This window comes from Delphinus delphis, chromosome 14 (assembly GCF_949987515.2).
Source record: "Delphinus delphis chromosome 14, mDelDel1.2, whole genome shotgun sequence".
NCBI classification, from domain to species: Eukaryota; Metazoa; Chordata; class Mammalia; order Artiodactyla; family Delphinidae; genus Delphinus; species Delphinus delphis.
In genome coordinates this window covers 60,305,594-60,330,824 of record NC_082696.1, presented here as the reverse complement: position 1 = coordinate 60,330,824, position 25,231 = coordinate 60,305,594, and the positions used below count along the sequence as shown (strand labels likewise).

The 25,231-nt window shown below is 38.8% G+C and overlaps 1 protein-coding gene across 1 annotated transcript; it reads right to left on the bottom strand.

Annotated features, from left to right (window-relative positions):
- Nucleotides 1-4,803: 4,803 nt before the first annotated feature.
- Nucleotides 4,804-6,149, bottom strand: GPR63 (G protein-coupled receptor 63). The gene has a single exon (XM_060030601.1). The coding sequence runs from the start codon at nt 6,132-6,134 to the stop codon at nt 4,875-4,877; it is 1,260 nt and encodes a 419-aa protein (XP_059886584.1). The 5' UTR covers nt 6,135-6,149; the 3' UTR covers nt 4,804-4,874.
- Between the last annotated feature and the right edge of the window lie 19,082 nt (nt 6,150-25,231).

The window sequence follows — 25,231 nt, the reverse complement described above, 5'->3', positions numbered from 1 at the left end:
CTTTCCATTTCAGAAAGAACGATCAGATGTATAATAGATTCAATAACAACCTTCCTTTGTAAATCAACCTTTTATAATTTAAAAATAAATATATTTAGCTATTGCATATAAGTGAAAAAGAGAAAATAAAACCCTCATGTCTAATTGGCAAAAAAGTTGAAACTCATATAAAAATAAATATTTCCTTAAGATTTAAAAGTAGGTTTTAGAAAGGCCTTAGATTTTAGAAAAGGAAGTGCAATAAGAAATCATTTCATCAAGATAGAGGCAAACATTGTCACTGCTTTGCCAGTGACAATCTAATTTCAAATGACTTAGCAGGAAAATTTTTATAACTCTCCTAGACAGAATGTCTTAAAACTGTCTCTTAATACTGATAGTCTTTTGCCAAGTTTCATTTCATCCTTAATTACTCTGAGAATTTCTAAAACTAGAATACACATACAGGCTTTAAAAGCTAATTTGAAAATAAAAACCCAAAGGAAGCAGGATTTGAAACTAAACTCAGATTTTAATTTAACAAAAAGTATCATTCATGACAATTTTTTCTAAGATAAATGAAGCAGTCCTTTTAAAAAAACTTCACTCTTAGAAATGTTAAACATTTATTCATTTTCTTATTGGGAGCTCTTTTCCTGGTTGTAATAAGAATATGCACAAATAATCATACATTTTGATTTTGAATATTGCAACCCAAAATTCAAAGAGGTTTTTTCATATAGGTTAGGTACTATTGTAAAATAAATTAATTTAAATTACAAAGGACTAGTACCAATATATATCTAAGAACTGTATTACCATTTACTTGTAATAACAAACATGTGCTTTGACGTTTTCATTTATTATTATAAAAATCGAGTTTTCAATGAAGACTATGGTTGTGAAAATAAATTTGAATTAAACAGTCCTTTAAACATAAACTAAAAATCATGGAAGAGTAAAATGTCAAGCAAGTGAACATTTTTCCTGTGATATATACATAAATATTGTCATGTAAACAAAAGCAAAGATCAAGATTAAGTTAAATATCCTTGTCAGCAACTGAAATACATAGATTAAAATGGTTATTTTATGTTCTTCATGCTTCCACTGAACACAGCTGGCATAAGCACAGCAATAGGAATTGGATGAATCTTTGCATTCCCCTCATACGCTTTGGGAGGATACGTACAATAAAGATACCTCTCTATGAGAAAAGAAAATATTAGAGGAATCAGACTCCTGAAAATCATGACTTTCAAATATTAAGTCACCTTTTTTGCTCTTCTGTGAAACTACATGGTTTATCAGAATTTTGCCAGTTGAAAGACGGTAAAGCTGACACTGGCGTGATCCAGCACTAATACGAGTGGCAGCAAATTAGGCACAATTACAGGCTTTCCTCTCAATGCACATTATCCATGCACTAGGAGATAATGGCTTCCAACACAAAACAAACATTTTTTGGATAAAACAGACAATATTTAAGTAGATATATTTTCCACAGGAGTGTTTCTTTGAAGTATGCCCCAGAGACCACTTGAATCAGCATCAGGCCAAATACTCAACAAAGTAAAAGTGTGCATTTGTGGGCCCAATCTCAGACCCTCTGGGGGCCCTGGGGATCTGTACTGTTAACAAGCCCCCCGGGAATACTTAGACACAAATTCATATGAAAGTTGGAATGTCACTCTTGCAGACTATTGGGGATTTCTCTTGACTCTTTCTTTGACCACAAATATTTCATTATCTCTTTCCTGCTTCTTACTTATTCACCAGAAGGAAAAACAAAACCAAAAACATTTCTGATTTTGTCAGCCAGTGGTGACAACTAGTAGTGGTATTTTTTTTCCCTCAGACAAATGTAGGAGAATAGGCAACATACGATACTGCACCTAAATTTTTCAAAGGTACACCACAGTACTTTTTTTTTAAAGCTTTCAAAATGTATACATGATAAAAACGTTCAAAATGGTTTGTAAACTGTCATCTGATCAAGACGATCCAGTGTAAAGAGAACTGCTATTCAGTGTGGTTGCTGAATTCTCACAAAGGCCCCTCACGGTTGTCTTTCACAAACACTGAGCCTCTTAGCAGGCACCCCAGAGCTCTCACCAAACGATGCACTGTCTACCAGGCAGCACTAAAGTACCTAAGGATTGCTCATAAAAACAGGACAAAGAAAACAAAAGCTCAGTTTCAGCTCCAACCACAAAAGGAGTCTCAAGACCTACGGCCAATATGTAAGATGAATACAGATCATGCTGACTTTCCTCAGAGAAAGTCTAATTTCAAATATACTTATTAATATCTGCCTGAAATCTAGTTTATATTGGAAGTGGAAAGCATGATACACTTCAATGTGCTACTAATATCTACTACAGTGTTTATGTTCTGTAAGATCCCTATGGATAAAAGCGATTTTGCCTGTGACTAATATAAATTAGAAACCAAAGAGGTAGGCAAGTATCATCAGAAGATGATCTCAAAACAACATGTTGAATAACATGCTTGAATCCCAAAAGAGAAGTTAACTGGAAAATGAGATCCAATACCATGACAACCGCCTCAAGAGCAGGGTTTCCCAGGTCTTTCATGATGACGTCCACCTTCCAAAGTCCTGATTCCTGATATGGTGCCATATACTCTTCAGATATTCAATTTTAAGAAACATCTGATGAAGTAAAATGTAAAACAATAATACTGGAGACAAAAGAGTGAAGTTGATATCAGCTGGGCTCTTTAAAAATCTCTACTTTCGGGCTTCCCTGGTGGTGCAGTGGTTGAGAGTCCCCCTGCCGATGCAGGGGACACGGGTTCGTGCCCCGGTCTGGGAAGATCCCACATGCCGCCGAGTGGCTGGGCCCATGAGCCATGGCCGCTGAGCCTGCGCATCCGGAGCCTGTGCTCCGCAACGGGAGAGGCCACAACAGTGAGAGGCCCAGGTACCGCAAAAAAAAAAAAAAAAATCTCTACTCTCACATTAGAGTTGGACAAGACCTTGAAGATTCATCTAGTCCAACTCTCTGGTTGTACAACTGAAGAAAAGTGGCTAATTTCCCACTGGTCACAAAGCACTATAATTCTGAAAACATGCTATAAATCCAAAAAATGTTCAAGGTTAACTTGCCTATTTATAAAGCCCATGATGTAGCCAAGAGGCTACACTTTCAGCACTTATGGCCATAGTCTGAAGCTCCATCCCCGGGGGATGTTTTATAACGTGTTCCCATGATTAGAGAAAGAAGGGCACCAAAGGCCCTGGTTGCACCTGGGGTGGGGGAGAGGCAGAACATCATCAAGAGAAAAATAATTTGAAACCCCAGACCTGCCTTAATAAAAACTTGCTCTAGGCTCAGACCAGGGCTTATCTTCACCTCTTTACAGAAGACACACCTCTGAGCACATTCACGTTCTTCAATAGCCATCTCTGCTCTGGGCAAGCACTGGGGCAACAATGCTGTTCTGCCCAGAACATTGAGAAACACATCTGGACAACTGGTAACATCTAAACCCACAGGGCAAAGACCTATATACAGCTGTATTTAACTTCTCAGTCATTGTCACTTGTTTTGCAAACCAAAAAATTGCCTTATTTCCTTATACCCTTACTTACCTAAGATTTTTAGTTCCGCTCTAAAAAGGTAGTTACAAATGATTTTATTTTTTCTTTTCTATTTTCCAGACTTTCTGTAATGGTTTCACATTTCTTTCGGTAATACAAAAAATGAAGCTATTTTTAAAAAGAAGGTTTTAGTCTAAAAGAAAATGAAAGGATACACATAGTTCCCTCTTGACTCTGAAATGTCCAAACCTGAACCTGAACGAGGTGTCCGTGTAGTACAGTAGAAATGCAGTCTCAGGACTCGGACAGAGTTTTGGATCCCAGCTCTACCACGAACCTTGGGCAGGGTTTTAGTCTCTCTGAGACTTGCCTTCTTCATCTGCAAAAAGGAGGAAATAATACTTCCCTCACAGGATGCTGTGAGGATAAAATGATGCACAGGGCCTGGCACATGGCAGACGTCTAGTAAATGGTGCCCTTCTCCCCACTGGACTCAGAGAATCCTTGGGTAAAAGGAATCGCCACAGCCTGCACCAGCCACAGCCTCACTGCATCCCATTGAAATTCGCAAGGGTGCTCTATCTCAACTCTGCCCTACCGCTCCAAAGAATCACTATTGTGCTTAGAAAAAGTTCTTCATTTTTATGTTCCCTCCTTTAAAACTGTACATACAGACAAAACATTTTTAAAAAACTATCTTCCTAGAAATAATGCAATGTTTTCTAAAGCACAACATGTCATGTATAAAAACAATTCTGAAAAACATGACTGAATTAGTTTGTACATTGTTTCTTAAAGTGCACCAAAGTAAATATTCATGACCTTTAGAATGTCACTAACCCCCTTGGGTTATTTTTTTAAATAAAACTAAATATTTATCTACTGAGATGTATGTGGTTTTTGGCTCCAATGTGAGGGCAAAAAGCAGCAGTGTCTTCCAGAAAAAAATAATTGATAAACTCGACAAAGCATCTTAGCAGCATACAGAATAGCTACAATTCACTGTAACTGCAGGCTCAATAAAGCACAATCCTGATTCCTACTAGAAAAACAAAATCAATCAAAGGAACAGAAAACTATCTCCCCACCCTAAGTCAAGGATTTCTCTTGAACCCTGGAGGTAACACGTGTGATCACTTCCCTATTGTGTATCCTTGGTAACAGACTTATAACTAATCACCATTCTTTCTTCACACTGCACACACACACACACACACACACACACACTCCCTATGAAAAACAATATAGTTTAAGTGGAGAAGCCACGAGAAAAAAATTCGAAGTCAGATAAAGAACAACCATCACCCAAAACGTCAGGCAGTTCCAATATTCACACCACCGTCCGATGTTCCCCACACACGTAGACAGCACTGGGGCGTATCCGTCGCCTTGTGTGGCCAGGGAGCCGCGGCAAAAACTTGAGGGACTTAGGCATCATGTCCAGGCAGGCGTCATGGAATTTCTTAATCCTCCAGTAATAAATCAGTGGGTTCAATGCAGACTTGAGGTAGCAGAGCCAGAGTAGCCAGGTGCTAATCTCAAAAAAGTTGTGTTGATAGTAAAAGTGCTTGCTGAATGTCGCCACAAGGCTGTAAGTGGTGAATGGGGCCCAGCAGAAAATGAAGACAGCAAAGAGAATCAAAATGGTTGTGAAGGCACGCGTTTTAAAGCCCATGTCAATGCTCATCTGGAAGGGTCTCTGTAGACTCATGAGACCCAGTTTGCTGGCCTGGCTGAGGCATATACCTTCGGGGTAGCTATGGATCCTCAAGGCATTGTGCCGAAGGGTATTGAGTATGCCCATAAACGAATACAGTATCACCAGAAAGGGTAGGAAGAAAGAAATGAGAGAAATCAAAATCACGTAAGCCTGGTAACCTGGATTGGTTGTGTACCCAAACACACACTGCGGGGCTCGGGAAGGTATCTGCAGGTCAGGGTTTCCTACTGCCAAAGGAAAAGCTACACAAAAAGAAGTTGCCCAGGAAACTGCAATGAGAACCTTAGCCCTATATGGATTCAGCTTATCCTGCCTCTGGACTATAATAAGAAACCTATCGATGCTAATGATGAGCAGGATGGCTACTCCCTCTATCACAAACAACCAGAAAAACATGGCAGATACCCTACAGAAGAATTTCCCAAAAATCCATCTGGTGGTAAGAATGGTGACCAAGGCAAAGGGCATGTTCAGAACTGCAAGCAACATGTCTGCAAAAGCCAGGCTGGCCAGGAGGATGTTAATGGCGGAGCGCATGGCAGCTTTTTGGTAAACCATGAGGCACACAACCAAGTTCCCAAGAAAAGACACAAAGAGAATAAATATCATTATAGCAGAAAGGATGATCTGGAGAGGCAAGTTTAGGCTCTTTAAAACCGCTGGTGTTGGGGGCACAGCTGTACTATTCAGTGTCAAGGAACTCATCCCGGTGGGAGCCATGGTTTCAAAACTGTATCTAAGCAGCGAACCCATGTCGGGATGCTGGAATGGCGGAGGGACCGTAATATTCATGTTGGTGTTTTCATAAACTACGAATGTTGTGTTGGATGCCCCAGTATGGGACGCAGTCAACACTGCAGAGAATACCATGGTTTCAGCAGGATGGAAGGTGCCAGCAGAGATGTAGGTGTTCTTCAAGTATTTCAACACAGAGCAGCAGTATCATGTTTCACTGATGGGCTTGGAAACACACTCTGGAAAACGCACAAAGACTTCCATCTTCCATAGGAGTCCTTTTGCCTGAAAACAAGCCCAAAACACAAAAAAATGAATGGGAATGAGTTTTGTAAATAACATTTGACTTCTTACTTTTCATCATGAAGGACCAGTTTTCTGCTTTTTTTAACCCTTTAAAAACATTTAAGTCTCTAGCCTAGTCATCACTAAAGTACTGTAGTTCTGTTGTTTCATTTTTAGTCAACTACAATGGAAATTTCATGACATTCATGTATAAAGTGAAAGTGAAAAGAATGAAAAGGTATTACTGCCTTAAAGGCAAAAATTATAACTTTACAGGTAATTTTTCTTTTAAATTTCCAGGAGCAGCATAGCCTTTCCAGTCACTATTAATACAGATTTTATTAATAATGGTTCTCCTGAGAGTATTCCTGATAGATCTTTGGTACAGGTTCATATTCCATTTTTACATTAGCACAAAACTAGTTGGCAAAGAACCTTGAAATCAGTATCCTATTTAACACATGATAATCAGACACTTTTGCTTTAACACTTTCACAAGTAGGCACTAGGTTATTTCCAGTGAAGGGTCTGAAACAGTTTCCTGGCTTTCTATTTTATTTGTAAGTGTTTCTTCCCAGAAATCCCACCACATAACTACTGGAGAAGTTATTCAAGAAGAGAAGAAAAATTATCTGTAAAACGTCTTGGTCATATTTTTAAGACTTCCTTTCTTTGCTAAAGCTCTCTTTGCTTCTCCTATTCTCTCTTCTTTCCCATGCACCCATTTCCACCCTTTATTTTTTGATACAAATACTTCCACCTTCTCAATTTCTTCTCCCTAAGCCTTGTATGTCAGCAACTTGATAGATGTCAACCAAGAAATAAAGATGGGGATTCTAAAGAAGATGACTAGGAAAATATTCAGGCGTGAATAATGCATTCTAGAAAACATTTCGTTTCCTTCTCCAAAAAGTTTATCACCTTTCTCTTATCCTAACCCCCAACTTCTTAATTTCTGTGACCCTGGAGTTCTCTGTAAAGGACTTCCTTAATCTACTATCTTCCTAACCCACTTCTGTTATGTAGGTTCTTACTTCTTTACTGGAGAGGTAGCTTTAATCTCTTTAAGTAGAAAGAACTGTCTTTGGATTTCTGGGTAGATTCCTTTAATAAATCCCTAAGATTGGGGGGGGTGCACAGTAGTTTAAGACAATGCTGTAATTTTCTCATTATGTGAATTTACCATTACTCATTGATCTTAGGGGTAAATGCTAAAAGTTCATTTATTCATTTCCTATAGTATTGAGGGTAGAAGCATCCCATTTACGAGACCCAATATCCAGCATTGTAGCCAAATCACGGGCTCTCTACTATACTCATATCTACAATCCCCAATTTGTGGTCCAGGGCTAACCTTATGAAGGAGGAGAATATTCATCTGTTTGTTCAAAATATTAACTGTACTATACACTTTCACTGTTATAGCTTAATTTCTTTGTCTCTACTATATGTTATCCATCCTCACATGTTCACTTTGAAATGAAAAACATACCTGGATAAGATGCCCCACTAATCCAGTGACTCCCAAACTTTATTAACCACAAAGGGCCAATGGAAAAAGGGGCAGTGGTAGCTTTACACCATAATCACCACAAGTCTCTTTATAACTACCTAAATATACATACAAATAAGAATAAAGACGGTGCTTACTACATAAATCAGCCTCAATACGATTCTACCTCTAGAGAAAAATTATAAATGTGTACCTTAGGCAAATGTGTATATTAAGCCTAAGGTAACAGTGATAACTGTGCTTGACCAAGTAAACCAACATATCCATCCTGAAGGTAGCACACACTTTAAAACACTTAGTTTTCTCGACCATGTTGAGGAACTAAAACAAAAAATGGAACGGAGCCAAAACAAAACCATAATTTAAAAGATGCTTTTTAAGCTTGATACACGTGTAAATATAGTCACAACATTTTACTGCCATTGTAAAAACTTCTAACTCAAGTCACTCAATTATTCACCCATCAAATGTTTATTTCAGAGCCTACTATGAGCCAGGCACTGGAGAGACAGTGATGAACAAACGGTTCCTGGAATTCTGGTTAAACAGGACCGAACCACCACCTCAAAATTACACTGAAATGACAGTAAAGGGATTTTTAAAAATAAAATGCACAACTCAAAAGGACAAGAAGTATGAATGAAAGATACATCAATAGATAAGAGATTTTTTTTAATGTTTCAAAGCAAAAAGCAGATGGTGGTGTGGTAACTGAACAAAGTAGAACAGAGAACTTTTTGTCTTCAATACTTACACAGAAATATGCTTAGAAGAAGCTGAAACACCCTGTAGATCCCCAGAGAAGCTCTGGATTAGGAGGTACCAGTTACCACAGTAAGTGTAGGTGTGGCTGAAAACTGGGAAATTGAAGAATCTATACACAGAGCCATCGGAACCCCACTCCAGGCTCGGGGGTCTTCTCCTCCAGCAACCACATGAAAGCACGTACTCCTGTGCCGGTAGCCCAAGTCGCTGGCACAAGTGAACCTGATAAGCACTAAACTTTAGCATATTGGTGCAGGGCTGAACACAGCAGGACTGGATGAATGTCTGCACATTCAGTATGAGAACCTAGCCCCCATCTCCACCCTGTTCCCAGACAGCCAGCAGCCAGGCATATGCTACCATGCAGGACTGAAGGACTCGTCATTTCCAGTAACTTAAAAAGCCCTAGAGGAAAAAATTCTAGATACTAACACTTGATGGTGTCCCAAGAAACATGCCAGCTTGGTGCCCAGTTATCCTCGATACTGAAGCCCACCCACTATCAAGGCCAACCCACACACACAGAGCTTCCAATCAGTTTTTCAGTGCTCATTAAATAGAAATGGTAAATTTCCCAAATACATAAAGAATCTATAAAAGGATGAAACAAAAGCAATGTTGTAGTTAAACATTAAGGAAAAGAACTGGAATTTCTAATAACAGGGAACGTAACATACATGAAGTTAATAATGCCTTTGCCCTGGTATCTGTACATGCTCTTCATTCACTGTACTCCTGGCTACCAGAATAGAAATATTCTCTGGCCTTTCTTTTCTCACTGCAAAGTGTAATAACCAAAGCAGAGCTTTTGAATACTCGTTGTAACTATGTTGAAAGATTTTTTCCTCTGAGGTATTCTCATCAAATACCATTGTGACCTGCAGTTTCTTTGAATTTCACAGAAGACTAAATAAAAGCTTTATACTTAAAATTTGTACTTCCACAGGAAATGGGACAGTAGCAACATAAGAACAGTAGAAAATTAGCTCAGGTCAGTAATACTTGCTTAACAGTCCTAATGTTTAATCTAGGCTAGTCTTTATTTGCCATTTGTCAGAAACTCTCGTTACATATTCTAAGAAAAAATTAAAATTGTATGTGAAGGTTTATATATATGTATATATATTCATACACACACCTCACATGTATGTACACACGTAAAACTCACGTATGGCAGAAGTGATTGAATTTATGATTCTTTCTCTTGTGTTATAGCATCTACAGAAACAACACTGGGGCAATCAGATTAATGACACAAGTGTTTTATGTTTGGGGTACGCCAGAATTTCACAATTACTGGGGCTTCACAGGCTGGAATGGGCAGTGGAGGTTGTAGAATTCCCCTGGTCTTCGTCCTTTAGTCTTATCTGCAATTCCAGTGCTTTAGATATTTGTTTCAATTCTCTGAAAAAAGTGTATGCTCCTAAAAGGCAGAGACTGATTTTATAAATCTCACTGTCCCCTATGACTACTATGCTTTGCACACAGCCAATGCATATATGGTAAATTATATTTATTTGCATTATGCTTTGTCAGATCAGAGAATTTCTTCTTTACTCATTTTAATATTTATTTATACATTATATGTACATAATTTTGCTTAAAAAATTATCAAGAGTTTTTCAATGACAGTCAAATCCTGTACTACCCTTCACCATTCCACTTGTTCTTAGAGGCAGTCATTTTTAATTATTTTAAAGGTTTTTATCAAAAGTACTTATTCTTTATATATCTAAATAATATGAAGAAATTGCTTTTTGATTTGATTTATCAATATTGTATATTATGTCCTGATTTCCTGTTAGGATAAGGGTTTAGCTGCCATTGCACCTCCTAACTTACTTCTCATCCCTTCATACTACCAAAATCTTCATTTGAAAATTTTGAATTACAGAAGTTAGTGTTTCTATTAATGTATTTAGGTTAATAGTATATTTACTGATAAGCTAAAATAATGTTTTCTTTCTTGTATACATTTTGGATTTCCTAGAATAAATAATTTACTTTTTATTTTCAATTTTTAAAAATAACTATCAATATTTTTTTACCTGCTCCACCTGAGAGATTTTTTTTTTTGCGGTACACGGGCCTCTCACTGCTGTGGCCTCTCCCACGGAGCACAGGTTCCGGACGCACAGGCCCAGCAGCCATGGCTCACAGGCCCAGCCGCTCCGCGACATGTGGGATCTTCCCGGACCGGGGCATAAACCCGTGTCCCCTGCATCAGCAGGCGGACTCTCAACCACTGCGCCACCAGGGAAGCCCCACCTGAGAGATTTTTATACCTAGAAGTATTATACTTTGGAAGGTCAGATTTATCAACTACATTTTTATCTTGGAGTCATTCTTTTGGCCTCATGTCCCTCCCTGAAGTGATACACTTCTCTCTGTTACAAAGATGCCAGCCAGAAACATCTCTTTACTACCATCTTGGAAATCCTCCTTTCTGCCTTGGGCTCTTGGCTTCCATATTTCCTAGGTCCTTTGTCTTCCACTTCACTGCTTCCTTTCTGTTCAATTCCTTCTTTTCCAGGAACCAATTGCTTTTGAAGGAAGAACACAAGGGAGGTAAATTTTGAGTCCTGTATGTTTGAGTAAGTCTTTATTTGTTCATACTAATTGTCTCAGTTTAGAATTCTCAGATGAAAATAATTTTCTCTGAGAATTTTGAAGGTGTTGTTCTACATCAGTGGTTCTCAAAGTTGAGGGTATATAAGAATCACCTGGAGCATCTGTTAAAGTACAGACTCCTGAGCCCCACCCCCTGAGTCTCTAAGTCTGTGGTCTGGGGTGGGGCCTGGAATTTGCATTTCTGGAGGAGAGAAAAACTTAAATTGAGAACTTTAAATTCCAAGCTCAAGGATTAGATGAAGATCCAGAAAGCTTCTTCAACAACAGTGAAAGAAAACTTTTATCTCCTATTGCCCCAGAAATGGAATTTCTGAAAACTAAATCAAAGTCTAATCCTATGGGTGGCAATGTTACAATGCAAATTGAATTCCCAACCTTACAGAGTCTCTTCTGTTAAAGTTAGGGCCTGATTGGGAAGGAGTAGGGGCCTGAAAATTGGGATGAGGATATATGGGTATTTTGATGAAGCTGAGGCTTAGGACCTTGTGCTGCAGTCTTCTTTACCAATAGTAATAGCCTTTCCTCCCTTGCCTAATGAGGTTAGCTCTCTCTTTGCCTGAAAAATCAGTAAGGGCCTCACCTAAGATAGCATCTTGCAAGGGACTTTTGCCCTTCCTAAGGACCCTGCTCCATCTACCTCTCTTGCTTGTAGACCTACGACCAGAATCAAGTCCCAGCAGAATCCAGTGTGAGGTATAAATTGTGACCTAGAAAGAAGTACCATTTATATCAAAAGATATGCAAGATAATTCCAATTTACATAGACAGAAACCAGGGAGTATGCATGGAAACGGATACTGAGGGTATTGAGTCAGCTTAGAAGGAATATATTGTTAGATCAGATCAAATTTATTGATATGGGCACACTAAACCAAGATTCTGGATTCTCTGTGCTAGCTCAAACGGCTGAAAATGCCTCTAATAGTATGTTCGGTTGGTTGGCGGAAGCCTGGTCCCCAAGGTAACCTACACTACATGAAACTGAGATGCCATAACTCCTTGGTGGAGAGGGAACTATCCAAAGACTTCAGCAGATAGGAATGCTGAACTGGATTTATCACGTACAACCTGCTCACCCACTTATAACTACATCACTTGGTAGGACCCAGAGGGCACTGCCTTCACCAAGTCTTTGAGAGATACACTGGTTGAAAGGACCAGCAGCATCCTTGAAGAGCTCTATGGTAGCTACTCTCTGAAGACCAGGAATGACAATGGGCACTGTTGTCATCCAAGAAATGGGTTCCTAAATTGAATGGGGATGATAGTATCTCAGAGTGGCAGGGACTCAGTGACAGTACTTAACAAAAGATGAGGTGAGCATGATTATCAAAATGGGTAGCGAGCAAAAGCTGAAATCAGAATAGTCTGACCTGCAGAGATCACTGGTGCTTGATCATGGTGTTTCTAAGAGAGAAATAGTTAGAAAGCTACCAAGTGCTACTTGATCTGTATAAGCAGCAAAGCTATAATAGAGAAAAATGCAACTCCTCAATCAATTCCCAAACTTGAGCCAGGACACAGATCTAGAACCTCTTGTATTCATGAAAGCCAGGCCCCTTCGAGGAAGGACCTTGCTACACAGCTATAAATTTATACTATAAATCTTCCAGCCTTCCCCAAAAAACCTGCAACAAATTACCAGGGTATACACTGAGGAAGGGGAAATAATCAGAACTTTGTGGGATTGTTGGATATGGCTCTGAAATGACTCTCGTTCCTGGAGACCCCAAATGGTACTGTGTTCCACCATGCGGAGCAGGGGCTTATAGAAGTCACATGATTAATGGAGTCTGTGCTCACTTCCAGCTACCACTCACCCCAGAACTCATGCCATCATTATTTTCCCAGTTCTGAAATGTGGAGTTGGTACCGACACACTCAGCAGCTGGCAGACTCCCTCACTGGTTCCCAGACGTGTGCAGTTAGGGCTATAATGTTAAGAAAGGCCAGGTGAAACTCCTAGCACTACCTCTACCTATGAAAACCGGAGACCACTTTGTTCCTGTAGAGACTGCAGAGATTAGGGTCATCATCAAGGACTTAAAGGACGAAGGTGATCATTCCTAAAACATCCACATTCGACTTGCCTATCTGGCATTAGAGAAAACAGATGGATCTTGCAGAGTGCAGATGCTGTACCAGATGTGATTTCCTTGCTAGAATAAATAAACACACTCCCTGGCATCTGGTACACAGCTATTGATTGGGCAAATTATTATTTTTTTCTTTATATGTGCTAGCAAAGAATGCCTGAGCAGTTTGGCTCCAGCTGGCACCCTACTACACTACCTCAGGGTTCTATCAGCTCTCCAGCACACTCTCATAATCTAGTCCACAGGGACCTTGACTGCCTCTCCATTCTGTAGAATGTCATGCTTTCCATTACGTGCTGACTGAGAAGTAATTAGTAACTACTCTATACTTGGAAATACACAGGTGTGCCAAAGGTGGGGAAAGATTACTACAAAAATTTGACCTACCATCTTTGTAAACTTTCTAGGGATCTTGTAGTAGGTCAAGATATCTCTTTCTACCACTAAAAAATAGGCACAGTACTTAGTAGCCTTTTTGGATTTTGATGGCATCATATACTTATTTGGGTATGTTATTCTAACCCACTTATTAAGTAGCTTGCAAAGCTGCCAGGTTTGAGTGGGACATTTAATAAGAGAAGGCTCAGCAACAGGTCCAGAGTGCCATGACAGCTGCTTTGCCACTTGGGCTACATGACCCAACAGCTTCACTGGTGTTTTAAGTGTCTGTGGCAGGTAGGGGCTGCTACATAGTATGGCATTTGGCAGTCCTTTTATAGGTGAACAGAGACCTTTGGGATTTTGAACAAAGCTACAGAGCGTGAGCATTTCACGTGAACGGCGTTATCTGACCTTCCAAAGCCATAAAATTGGGTATGCACAGAGCTCTTCAACCTTAAACAGAAGAAGTGTATATGAAATCAGGCCTGGCAAGTCCTATGAGCACAGTTAGGTTAACATAAGCAAGTGGCTCATATTCCCATAGCTCTTATTCTTGCTACACTGATCCTCTCTTCAAACGTCACCTGTGACCTCACTAAGACGAGTTCCTTATGACCAACCAGTTAACTAAAGAAGAAAAATTCAGGCGTGATTTAGAAATGGTTCTATACAATATATTGGTGCCACCCAAGAGTGAAGAGTTGTAACACAACAGCCCCACTCAGGAGCCCTTAAGGTCACGGCAGAGGGAAAACTTCCCAGAGGGCAAAGCTTTGAATGGTATATAGTCATTCATTACTCGGTGTCCCAGGGGATTGGTTCCAGTACCCCCACGGATATCAAAATCCAAGGATGCTCAAGTCCTTTACATAAAATGGCATAGTATTTGCATATAACCCACACACATTTTCCTGTGTACTTTAAATCATCTCTAGATTACTTTTAACACCTAATACAATGTAAATGCTATGTAAATAGCTGTAAATACAATGTAAAAGCTATGTAAATAGCTGGTGTGCAGCAAACTCAAGTTTTGCTTTTTGAAACATTCTGAATGTTTTTCCAAGTGTTCTCGACTGGCCATTGGTTGAATCTGCAGATGCAGAACCAGCAAATACAGAGGGCCTACTGTACCTGGTTGTTCATTTTGAAAGAGACACGTCAGAAGTACTGATCTACACTCATTCGTGGACAGTAGCTAATGGTTTGGCTGGCCATATAAATGCTCACCAAATAGCAACTTCACAGATAAGGAGGTAAATAATCTGGTAGAGAAGATGATGCATTCTACAGGGGTCAAGCAGCCTTTTTCTCTACTCTTGTTCTTCTCAAAAGGGATTATGAACAAAGTGGCCATGGAAGTCCAGATGGAAGTTGTACACGGCTCAGCAACATGGGATTTCCACGCACCAAAATGAATCTGGCTACAGCCACTTAGTACTTAATCTGACAACGCTGAGGCCAAAACTTGACTTAGTGAATATGGCATCATTGTCTGGGGCACCCGCCAGCCATCTGGTGGCAGGTTGATTACATGGACTACTTCCATCATGGAACACTTTGTTCTCATTGGAATACACTCATATCCTGGATAATTTTATCAAATTAAACTGTCAATCATAAGATCAGTATGTTTAATAGCTGTACTTCCTTTCTTTCACAGAATATCCCATATGTATACAGAGAAAAATAATCAGAAAGCTAAAAATCTCTACCTTTTCAGTTACACATTTGGAATAAAACAGCAGAAATGCAAAAAGAGAACATTTAGAATTGTGTTTTTAAGTACTTAGAAGCATATCAAGATATTTAGTCCGTACTCAAAGCAGGAATTTGTATTCTTAAAGAGGATAACTTCTTTCCTCCTGAGTTTTTCTAGAAAGTAGAGTGTGAAAGAATGTCTTAAGCTTTTTTAATATATATAAATTAGCTTTTTAAAAATTTCATAGCAACTCTGAGATTATTACTATTATAATCCCCATTTTAAGTATGAGGAATTAAATACCAACAAACTAGATAATTCAGAAGAAATGGACAAATTCCTAGAAACATACAACTTACCAAGACTAAATCATAAAGTAATAGAAAATCTGAACAGACCAATAATGAGCAGGGAGATTGAATCAGTAATTTAAAATCTCCCAACAAATAAAAGCCAGGACCAGATGGCTTCACTGCTGAATTCTACCAAACATTTAAAGAATTAATATCAATCCTTCTCAAACTCTTCCAAAATATTGAAGAGGAAAGAATACTTCCAAACTCATTTTATAAGGCCAGCATTACCCTGATACCAAAGCCAGACAAGGATACTACAAGAAAATAAAATTTATAAACCAATATCCCTTTATAAACATAGATGCAAAAATCCTCAACAAAATACTAGCAAACAGAATTCAAGAGCACATTAAAAGTATCATATACTATGATCAAGTGGGATAGATTCCTAGGATGCAAAAATGATTCAACATATGCAAACATTAACAGAATGAAGGATAAAAATCATATGATCATTTCAATAGATGCAGAAAAAGCATTTGGCAAAATTCAAGATATTTTCATGATAAAAACTCAAAATAAATTAGGTATATAAGGAATGTACCTCAACATAATAAAGGGCATATATGACAAACCCACAGCTAATATTATACTCAAAAGTGAAAAGCCTTCCTTCTAAGATCAGGAACAAGACAAGGATGCCCACTCTTACTACTTTATTCAACATAGTACTAGAAAGTCCTAGCCACATCAAATAGACAAGAAAAAAAATAAAAGGCATCCAAATTGGAAAGAAAGAAGTAAAATCATTGCTTTTTGCAGATGACATGATCTCAGAGAATATCCTATTAGAACTAATAAATAAACTCAGTAAAGTTTCAGGATACAAAATCAACACACAAAATCAGTTGTGTTTCCATTCACTAACAACAAACTACCTGCAAGAGAAATTGAGAAAGCAATCTCATTTACAATAGCAACAACTTTAACCAAGGAGGTGAAAGATTTGTACAATAAACACCATAAGATTTTGATGAAAGAAACTGTTAAGAAGACACAGAGAAATGGAAAGATATCCCGAGTTCATGGATGGAAGAGTGCTATTAAAATATCCATACTATCCAAAGCTAGCCACAGATTCAACGCAATCCCTATAAAGGCAGACATAAAACCATTCCACCCAGTGGTTGTGGGAATTAAATAAGATAGGTTGCAAGAGGATTATAAAATACAAAGTGCCATCAAAGTACAACATATTATAACCAGGATCTTTCTACAGCACTTCAACTATTTTGTGCAAGTCATATCTTTATTGTACACCTTTGTGGGAGTATAAACTTGTTCAGCTTTTTGGAGGGTAAACAGGAAGTATTTTTCAATATCAAAAATACACAATTTAAACACTGTCTGGAATTCCACATTATAGAAGTAAAAGCAGAAACATGAAGATAAGGATATTTATTGCAGGATTATTTAAGAGTGAAAAACTAGACCCTTTCTAAATGATCATCAATAAAATAGTAGTTAAAGGAATTATAGTACACACAATCTATCACAAACAACAAGCTAATCCATAAGAGTGACACCAGAGAATGTTCACAAACACTGAGTGAAAAAATCAACTTGCAGAATGACATACAACATATTCCCAGTTGTGTGTGTATGTAGATGTGTGTACATGTGTGTATGTACATGCAAATGTATATGTTTAAGCAGACCAATAGACAGAAGAACATACATCAAACTAACAAAAAGGATTTCCTCTCTAGTGTGAAAATAAGGGTGCAAAATATATTTTCCTTCTTTACTTCTGGCTTTTTAAAAGTTTTTTTCACATTAAACCAATACTGATCTTTATTATTCTGTGGAACTTTCCTCACTGTTTCCTATATGAAACAGGACGCAAGATGCAGCCTATCTTCTTTATAACCTATCAGCCCTAACACAAAGCTGTGTACTCTAGTGATGCTTAAAATGCAATAACCATTTAGAGCACCCTTTAACCATGGAGAAGAGAAGCAAGCCATCTAGTTTGTGGATCTTCTTGACAAACTGGGCCCAGTGAAGGCCCTGGGTTCAGACTTCTCAGGGCTCCCAGCAGACACCTCCCACCTCCCCGGGTCCTAGCTCCCTGTACACACTCTAAAGGGTGACCTTGAGTCCACTGAGCCCAGACTGCTGGGAAGGTCGAGAAATTAAAACAACTGCTGCTGTTCTAGAACTCTTCTGTCCCTTAAGGAGTGAAGTATATACATATTTGGCCTCTAGTAAAGACCAGCAGAGGACTGATAAGACAACCGAAGTGTTCTAGCAAATTCATAACTGGCACAGTAAAATAAAAACAGGTAAGAATTTGAAATATTGGCCTTACTCAGACTGTCTACTTTTGTCTTGAGCAAAGTAAAAATCTAAAGGAAAGGAAAATGCCTAAGAGAAGAAGCACTCGTATCCTGGGTTACTGAGCATCTCTCTCCCACTCTGGGCCACAGGTAATGCTGGAGGAGGAAAGGCATCACACCACTGTCCTTCTCTGATACTCACCACACTCTCAGACAAAAATTTCACTTGGTCTCAAAGGATTCCTCCCTTCACTCGTATCTTTCCTCTCATTCAGGAAAGAAATAAAATTAACACTAAGAGAGGAAGGAGACCATGCATCACACATAAATCCATCTTCTTTACCTATAGTAGGCCCTTAATACTTGTCTAGTTCTAACTAGAAAAGGGGAATGGTAGACAAAGAACATACCAGGATGGACGCAAATATACTCAGTCTACTCTTGAGTTCTCTACGGGGAGCCAGAAATAAAGAACCAGGCATTTCACCTCAGAAGTAGCCCAAACTTCAACTTGATTTCATTTTTACAAAAGCAATCATCTTGGGCTTCCCTGGTGGCGCAGTGGTTGAGAGTCTGCCTGCCGATGCAGGGGACATGGGTTCGTGCCCCGGTCCGGGAAGATCCCACATGCCGCGGAGCAGCTGGGCCCGTGAGCCATGGCCACTGAGCCTGCGCGTCCGGAGGCTGTGCCCCGCAACGGGAGAGGCCACAACAGTGAGAGGCCCACGTACCGCAAAAAAAAAAAAAAAAAGCAATCATCTTTATTGGGCATTCTGCTTTAAAATTTAGAAAAACAGTCTACAAATAAATTTATATCACTATAGCAATGTCTACTTTTTTGGGTTGAATTATTATTTTTTGTTTTATCTGTAGACAGAGTAAAAGGAAGCTCTGAACAAACTAACCAGAGGAAAATATTTAACAATCAAGTAGAGTGGATGGGGTAGGGGAAGCCTTATTTGAAGTCATTTTTATAAAGAGAAAATCATCATTGCATCAGAATTTCACATATTTTCAAGGTATATCTAACTTAAAACCTATATGCAATAAAGCTAAAGGGAAAAAAATGCTATGCGCACATTTTAAGTATGAATCATAGCAATGTTCTATTTATAACACTGTTCCATTCCTAATATATTTCTAATTCCAACCAGAATACTCACCACAAAAAAAGAAGCATTTTTCTCAAGAATGTTCAAAGAAACATTTAGTTCTTCCATGGACATTTTAAAAATTAGATTATTAAGCATGAGGATTTATTTGCATTCATGTTACTTTCCCCCACAATCACCAAGGAGAAATTAAACTAAGTATCAGCAAGGGCTTTGTTTCAGAGGAAAATAGTCTAAGCGACTTCTGATGACAATTAAAACTGAAACTCAAGTGGCAAGAAAGATCAGCATTTAATAGAAAAGTAAATTAATTACAATTAAAAACTAGGAAAATGTATTTTTTAAGTGGCTAATAGAAGATTAACCTTCTGGAACCTTTCTAGGAATACAAAAACCAACAGAAATGACGAGCCCCATGGGTGATGGGTTTTGCTCGTCTCCTTTTGTCTCCTATTTCTAATTCTTAGTCTTTGGCTCACATTCATTAGGTCGTTGTTGTGCTGAGAAATCTTTACCTGCCTTGAAACTATTATTGGGGAAAATGCAGGCCAATTTAATTTCATCAGCCTTTTTGAATAATTCAGACACATTATTTAACCTGCCATTGATGTTTCTCACAGTGGTGTTTGATTATAAATTCAAGGAAATACCAAGTCTTATTAGGTAATGGACCTGGAATCTTTTATCACAGCTTTGCCTAGAACTATAACTGCTGTGTTAAAACTTGAATATCTCTTTTTTTTGCCTATAAACTACTTGCATAGAGCAAAGGGTGAAAACAAGTTTTGTTCTGTTTTGTTTTTTATACCTAAGGGAGTATATGGGTACTCAGATTGAAATCCACATGCTAATTAAAAGCAATATAATTTAGTCTGATTTTGAGAAACATAAAAAAGAAAAAAAGAAGATTTAAGCTTGGTTCTTTTCTTCTCATGCCATATGTAATCTCCTCCCTACCCACTCCTTCAATTACTGCCTGAATGCAGACACCTGACAAATATGTTCCAACGGCCCAAACCTTACTTCTAAGTTCCAGGCTCACATAACCAGCTGTTCACTTCACATCTGCACTTGGATATCTCAAAGGCACCTCAAACCTTAAATGTCCAAATTAAACTTAGGGGGGTGGTCTCTCCCCCCTCTAAGTGACCCCACACCAGAGTTCCCATGTTCACTGACTGGGCTGCCACCCATCTGGTTATACAAGCCAGAAACCTAAGAGTCACCTTGACAGCTTCCTCCCTCAGCTATAATTCATTCCTTCCCCCAAGAACTGTCCATTTTAACTCCTAAATATTTTGCCTTTCAGGCCACTTCTCTTGAACCTCTCTGCCATCACTCTGGTCCAAACTACCAACAAGTCTCATGAGGCAGTAATTTTTTCCTGGGTTATTCACAACTGATTCCCAACACCTATGACTGTGCCTGCCGCATGGTCCACGTTCAGTAAACATTTGCTAAATGGGTAACAGCCTCCTGGTAACTATTCATCCATCCCCATTCCCCATTTGCTTTGTGAAGTCTTTCTCTTCTATTACTGTGGAAATCTTCTCTGGCCAAAACCTAGCCAACCCCCGACTCCTGTCCTATTGTCTCATTTCTACATGTATTTCTCTGTGATAAGACTCCATTGGCAGTCACTTTACAGTTATCCATGGCATCCCTAGATCCATACCTGTGCACAGGCCTGCCCCGCCCCTGCCCCAATTGGAGAACAGACTCTAGGAAGGCAGAGATGTGACATACTTTTTGCTCAGCACTGTGTCCTTAAACCCAGTTACGAGCCTGGTATATAGTATACACTCCATAAAAAGCTAGTGAGTCATTATTTTTTTAAATTCTTTCATCATATTTATAACCCAGTGTCTCCTTTTATTCTCTGTTTGTGAAACCTTTAAAAAAACAGTTTATTCTACAGCATTGTCTTTATACTTCTTTACTAAAACATTTGATCTACTTGTCTCTTTGGGAAGCAAGCTACAGAGATTAGTATAGTAATACAGGGAATAGACGAAGTCAAGTACCCAGTGGGATCTGACCCTCAGGGCAGTTTTCTGTTCTCTAAGTAAAGAGCCAGAGAGTTACAGGATCTTAGTTCCACAACGAGGGATTGAACCCGGGGCCCTGGCAGTGAAAGCACGGAGTCCCAACCACTAGACTGCCAGGGAATTCCCTCCAGGTACCTTTTTTAAGGCTGCAAATTGGACTAAGCACCTTGTCTCTGTGCTCCAAGTGCACTGTCTGCACACCACCACCCCAAGTTACCGCTGTGTTACAGTGACATTCTCTCCCCAGGAGCAAGGCATCTGGTAGGAAGTTTTTATTAGGTCTTTCACTAAGGCCAGATGGTGAGGAAGACTGATTTTTAAGAAGTAATGGGGATATATGTATGCATATGGCTGATTCACTTTGTTGTACAACAGAAACTAACACAGCCCTGTGAAGCCATTATACTCCAATAAAGATGTATTAAAAAAAATAAAAAAATTTTTAATTTTTCAAAAATTAAAAAAAAAAAGTAACCTGGGATTCTCTTGGATTAAATACATTCTGTTACATATAACTACCCACCAAGTAAAATACCCACCTCTGTGAATCCTTGTAATAAAGTAACAGAACTGCCTCACACTTCAGGATTTAGAGAGAATTTTAAACTTGGAAAAAAAGCTACCCAGAAGAAAGAACATTTCCTTTTCCTAATCATCTGCTTCTAGTTCCCATTCCCACACATATACTCCAAATGCTGACAGCTCTTTAAGGCTCTTTCAACCTAAATGACCAATATTTAGAGGCCTAGTTAACTCAGTAAGACATGATTCAGACACTTTAAGTGTTACTTAAGACTGCAGAAACATGGAGAAATGCTTATAATGTAAAGTCATAAAAACGCAGGATGGAACATTGCATTTTTGTATACTTATACCTGTTTTACACACACACACACACACACACACACACACACACACACACACACAGCCTCAAAAGAAATAATCATTCAAATGCTGAAAGTAATATGTTAATGGTGGTAGGATTGTGGGCTTTTTCTTTTCTTTCTACTTTTTAATGTCTTTTTATTATTTTTATGAGAAAATAATTAACTCGAATCCTGAAGAATATTTTCAATATATCTGAAAGAAAGTATAAAGCCATGCCTCACTGAAATTCTAATACAGTAAAACCGTAGTCTATAAGAATTATTCATTATAGCTGAGTGGCCCAGCTACCACTAAGGTGAGTGAATGAGCTTCTCCACCTTGATGACAGACATATTTTGACGAACACTATTCACTTCCCCAGCCTCTCTAGTTATTTTGGGATGTCGTTAAAGATACAGCTGTGCAGGACACAGGGCTCAGTTTCATGGCTGGTATGCTACCGTACATCTTGAGAGTTCGCAAAAGACTGCAGAAAGACAGGTTCTGAGTGGTGGCTTTCCTTAGCGTGACACGTGGCTATCCCTGGGGGTGACGGAACCAACTGTATGTGAAGCCCACACCAGGGCACACATTTCAAGGAGGTTCCCAATGCCTGTGCTTTCAGCCAAAGCAGAGAAGAGCAAAAGCTGTTCTGCCCCCCACTCCACCCCACCCCCAGCAGAGCTATTTCCACATCTGCTTTTGATGGCTCTTCTTGCTGTAAGTGTCTCCAGCCTCCATCCTCACCAGTGCTTCTACCTCCTGCAGGGCAGGCTGCTGCTGATGCTCTCGGAAGGCCTTCTCCATGGCCCTGGCTATCTGCTCCTCTTTCCTCCTTCTTCTCCTGTGTCATCTTCTATCTCCTATCATTCCACTCGTACACTTTGAGTGAAAAGATAAGCCTTTAATATAAGCCAGTTGCTATCTTATTGCCTTTGGAATGTCAAATGAAAAAGTAGCAAATCTGCACTATCATCGCATCCCCTGGGAGCTCGTTAGAAATGTGTAATATCAGGCTCCAGAGCTATGGACTCTGCCAATGGGCGCCACCAGGGAAGCCCTTCTTTTTTTAAATGAGGAAATTACTTCATAGGCTTTTCATAAAATGGGATATACAAATGTACAGTTAAGCATATGAAAAAGTGACCAATATTATTATTCATTAGGGAAAGCAAGTTAAAATTACAATAAAAAAATAATACGCACCCACTTGAATGGCTATCATTAAGGAGAAACTGACAATCTAAGTGTTGCTGAGGATCTGGAGCAGCTGGAACCCTCACAGAGTCCTGGTGGGGTGTAGCTTGGTACAACCATTTCTCTTAGATTGTACTACTAACACTGAACATACACACAACTCTGAGTACAAAGGTACACCAAAACATACGTAGAAGGATGTTCCCTGAGCCAAAGACCAGCAATGACCCAAATGTCCATTAACAGTAGAATGTTAAATTAAGTTTGGTATACTCATACAACAAAATATATACACCAATAATAGTTTTAAAAACCTACTACTACATACGACAACACAAAATACTATGTTTAACAGTTGAAGTAACCAGACATACTGTTTGGTTCCACTTTGTAGGAAGTTCCAAAGCAGGAAAATCTAACCCATGATAATAAAGGTCAGATCAGTGGATACCTTTGCTGAGGACAAGAGAAGGTTTAGGGGGAGCTTCTGGGAACTGGTAATGTTCTCTCTATTGATCTGCTAGTGGTTACAACTTAAAAATGTACTGAGGTAGACACTTAACATTTGTGTACTTTATTCTATGAGCACATTACACATCAATAAGAAAGTTTACAAATGGAGTACCTACATAAGTGAAAAAAAAGAAGAAAAAACAGGTAAAAGACATTGACAGTTCACAAGGAAGGACACAAACGGCCTCCAAACACGTGAAAAGATGCTCAACTTCACTCTCACTAAAAGAAAGGTAAATAATACACTCTCAGAGATACTATTACTTACATATGAGACTCGCGAAAATTTTTAAATACCCGATATTGGTAAATCTGTTAGCCAACTCCACATATTGTTGATGGGAGTGCAAAATGATACTACCTATTGGAAGGGGAATTTCGCAAACAAAACCATATGTGTGTTCACCCTTTGCCCCAGCAAGCTCAATTCCAAGAATTTACCCTAAAGAAGTATCTCCACAAATACAAAACAACATATGCACAGAACTACTCACTGCAATAGTGACTGTAAAAGCAAAATACTGAAAACAACCTAACTGCTTATCTAGAAGATTAGGTGAATAAATTTTACTCATCCACGTAACAGAATACTATGAAGCTGTCAAAAAGATTGAAGATTTCAATAAACTAACAGTGATTTCCAAGCACATTGTAAACCGAATAAAGCAAAGTACAAAAAAGTATACATAATGTGCTATTTTTGTGAAGTAAGGAAGGGCAAACAAATATATGCATATATTCGTTTATTTTTGAAAAAAGGATAAACCAAAAATAGGGTGTGGGACAGTACTTAAATAGAAAAGACAGAGATATTAGTGAGGCTTCTCTGAGTATATTTTTAATAGTTTTGACATTTGAACCACTTAAATATTTCACATATTCAAAAATTAAAGGGATAAAAATGTAAGCCCTCAAGATTTAATCAGTTAAAAAAAAAATGAACCTAAACCTATTGTCAAATTGATAATCACACTGAAGAAAGAATTTATCTCTGAACATAGCACTCTGATTGTATGCCCTTATAACACCCTATATATTCTAAAGACAAAAAGAAAAAGAAGAGGCAGGGCTTCCTGGTGGCGCAGTAGTTGAGAGTCTGCCTGCCAATGCAGGGGACACGGGTTCGTGCCCCGGTCCAGGAAGATCCCACGGCCGCTGAGCCTGCGTGTCCGGAGCCTATGCTCCGCAATGGGAGAGGCCACAACAGTGAGAGGCCCGCGTACTGCAAAACAACAACAACAAAAAACAAACAAACAAACAAAAAAAAGCAAAAAACCTCTCAACTTTTCTTAGCTTATTTGCTATTAGTAGTGATACTGCTATTTGGTAAAACCATTTTGTATGTATCATGGGATAAAGCATATATACATTTATCCCCTCCCCACCCCGCTCTATCCACTGAAAAAGTCTAGAAGCCACAATACTGCAGATACAGTGAATGCCTAGGGTATCTTTGTTTCTAAACACATTCACCATTAAAAGAAACC

What these genes read in the sequence shown, in the direction of transcription:
- GPR63 (XM_060030601.1), bottom strand. Translation starts at nt 6,134, where the DNA reads ATGGTATTCTCTGCAGTGTTGACTGCGTCCCATACTGGGGCATCCAAC.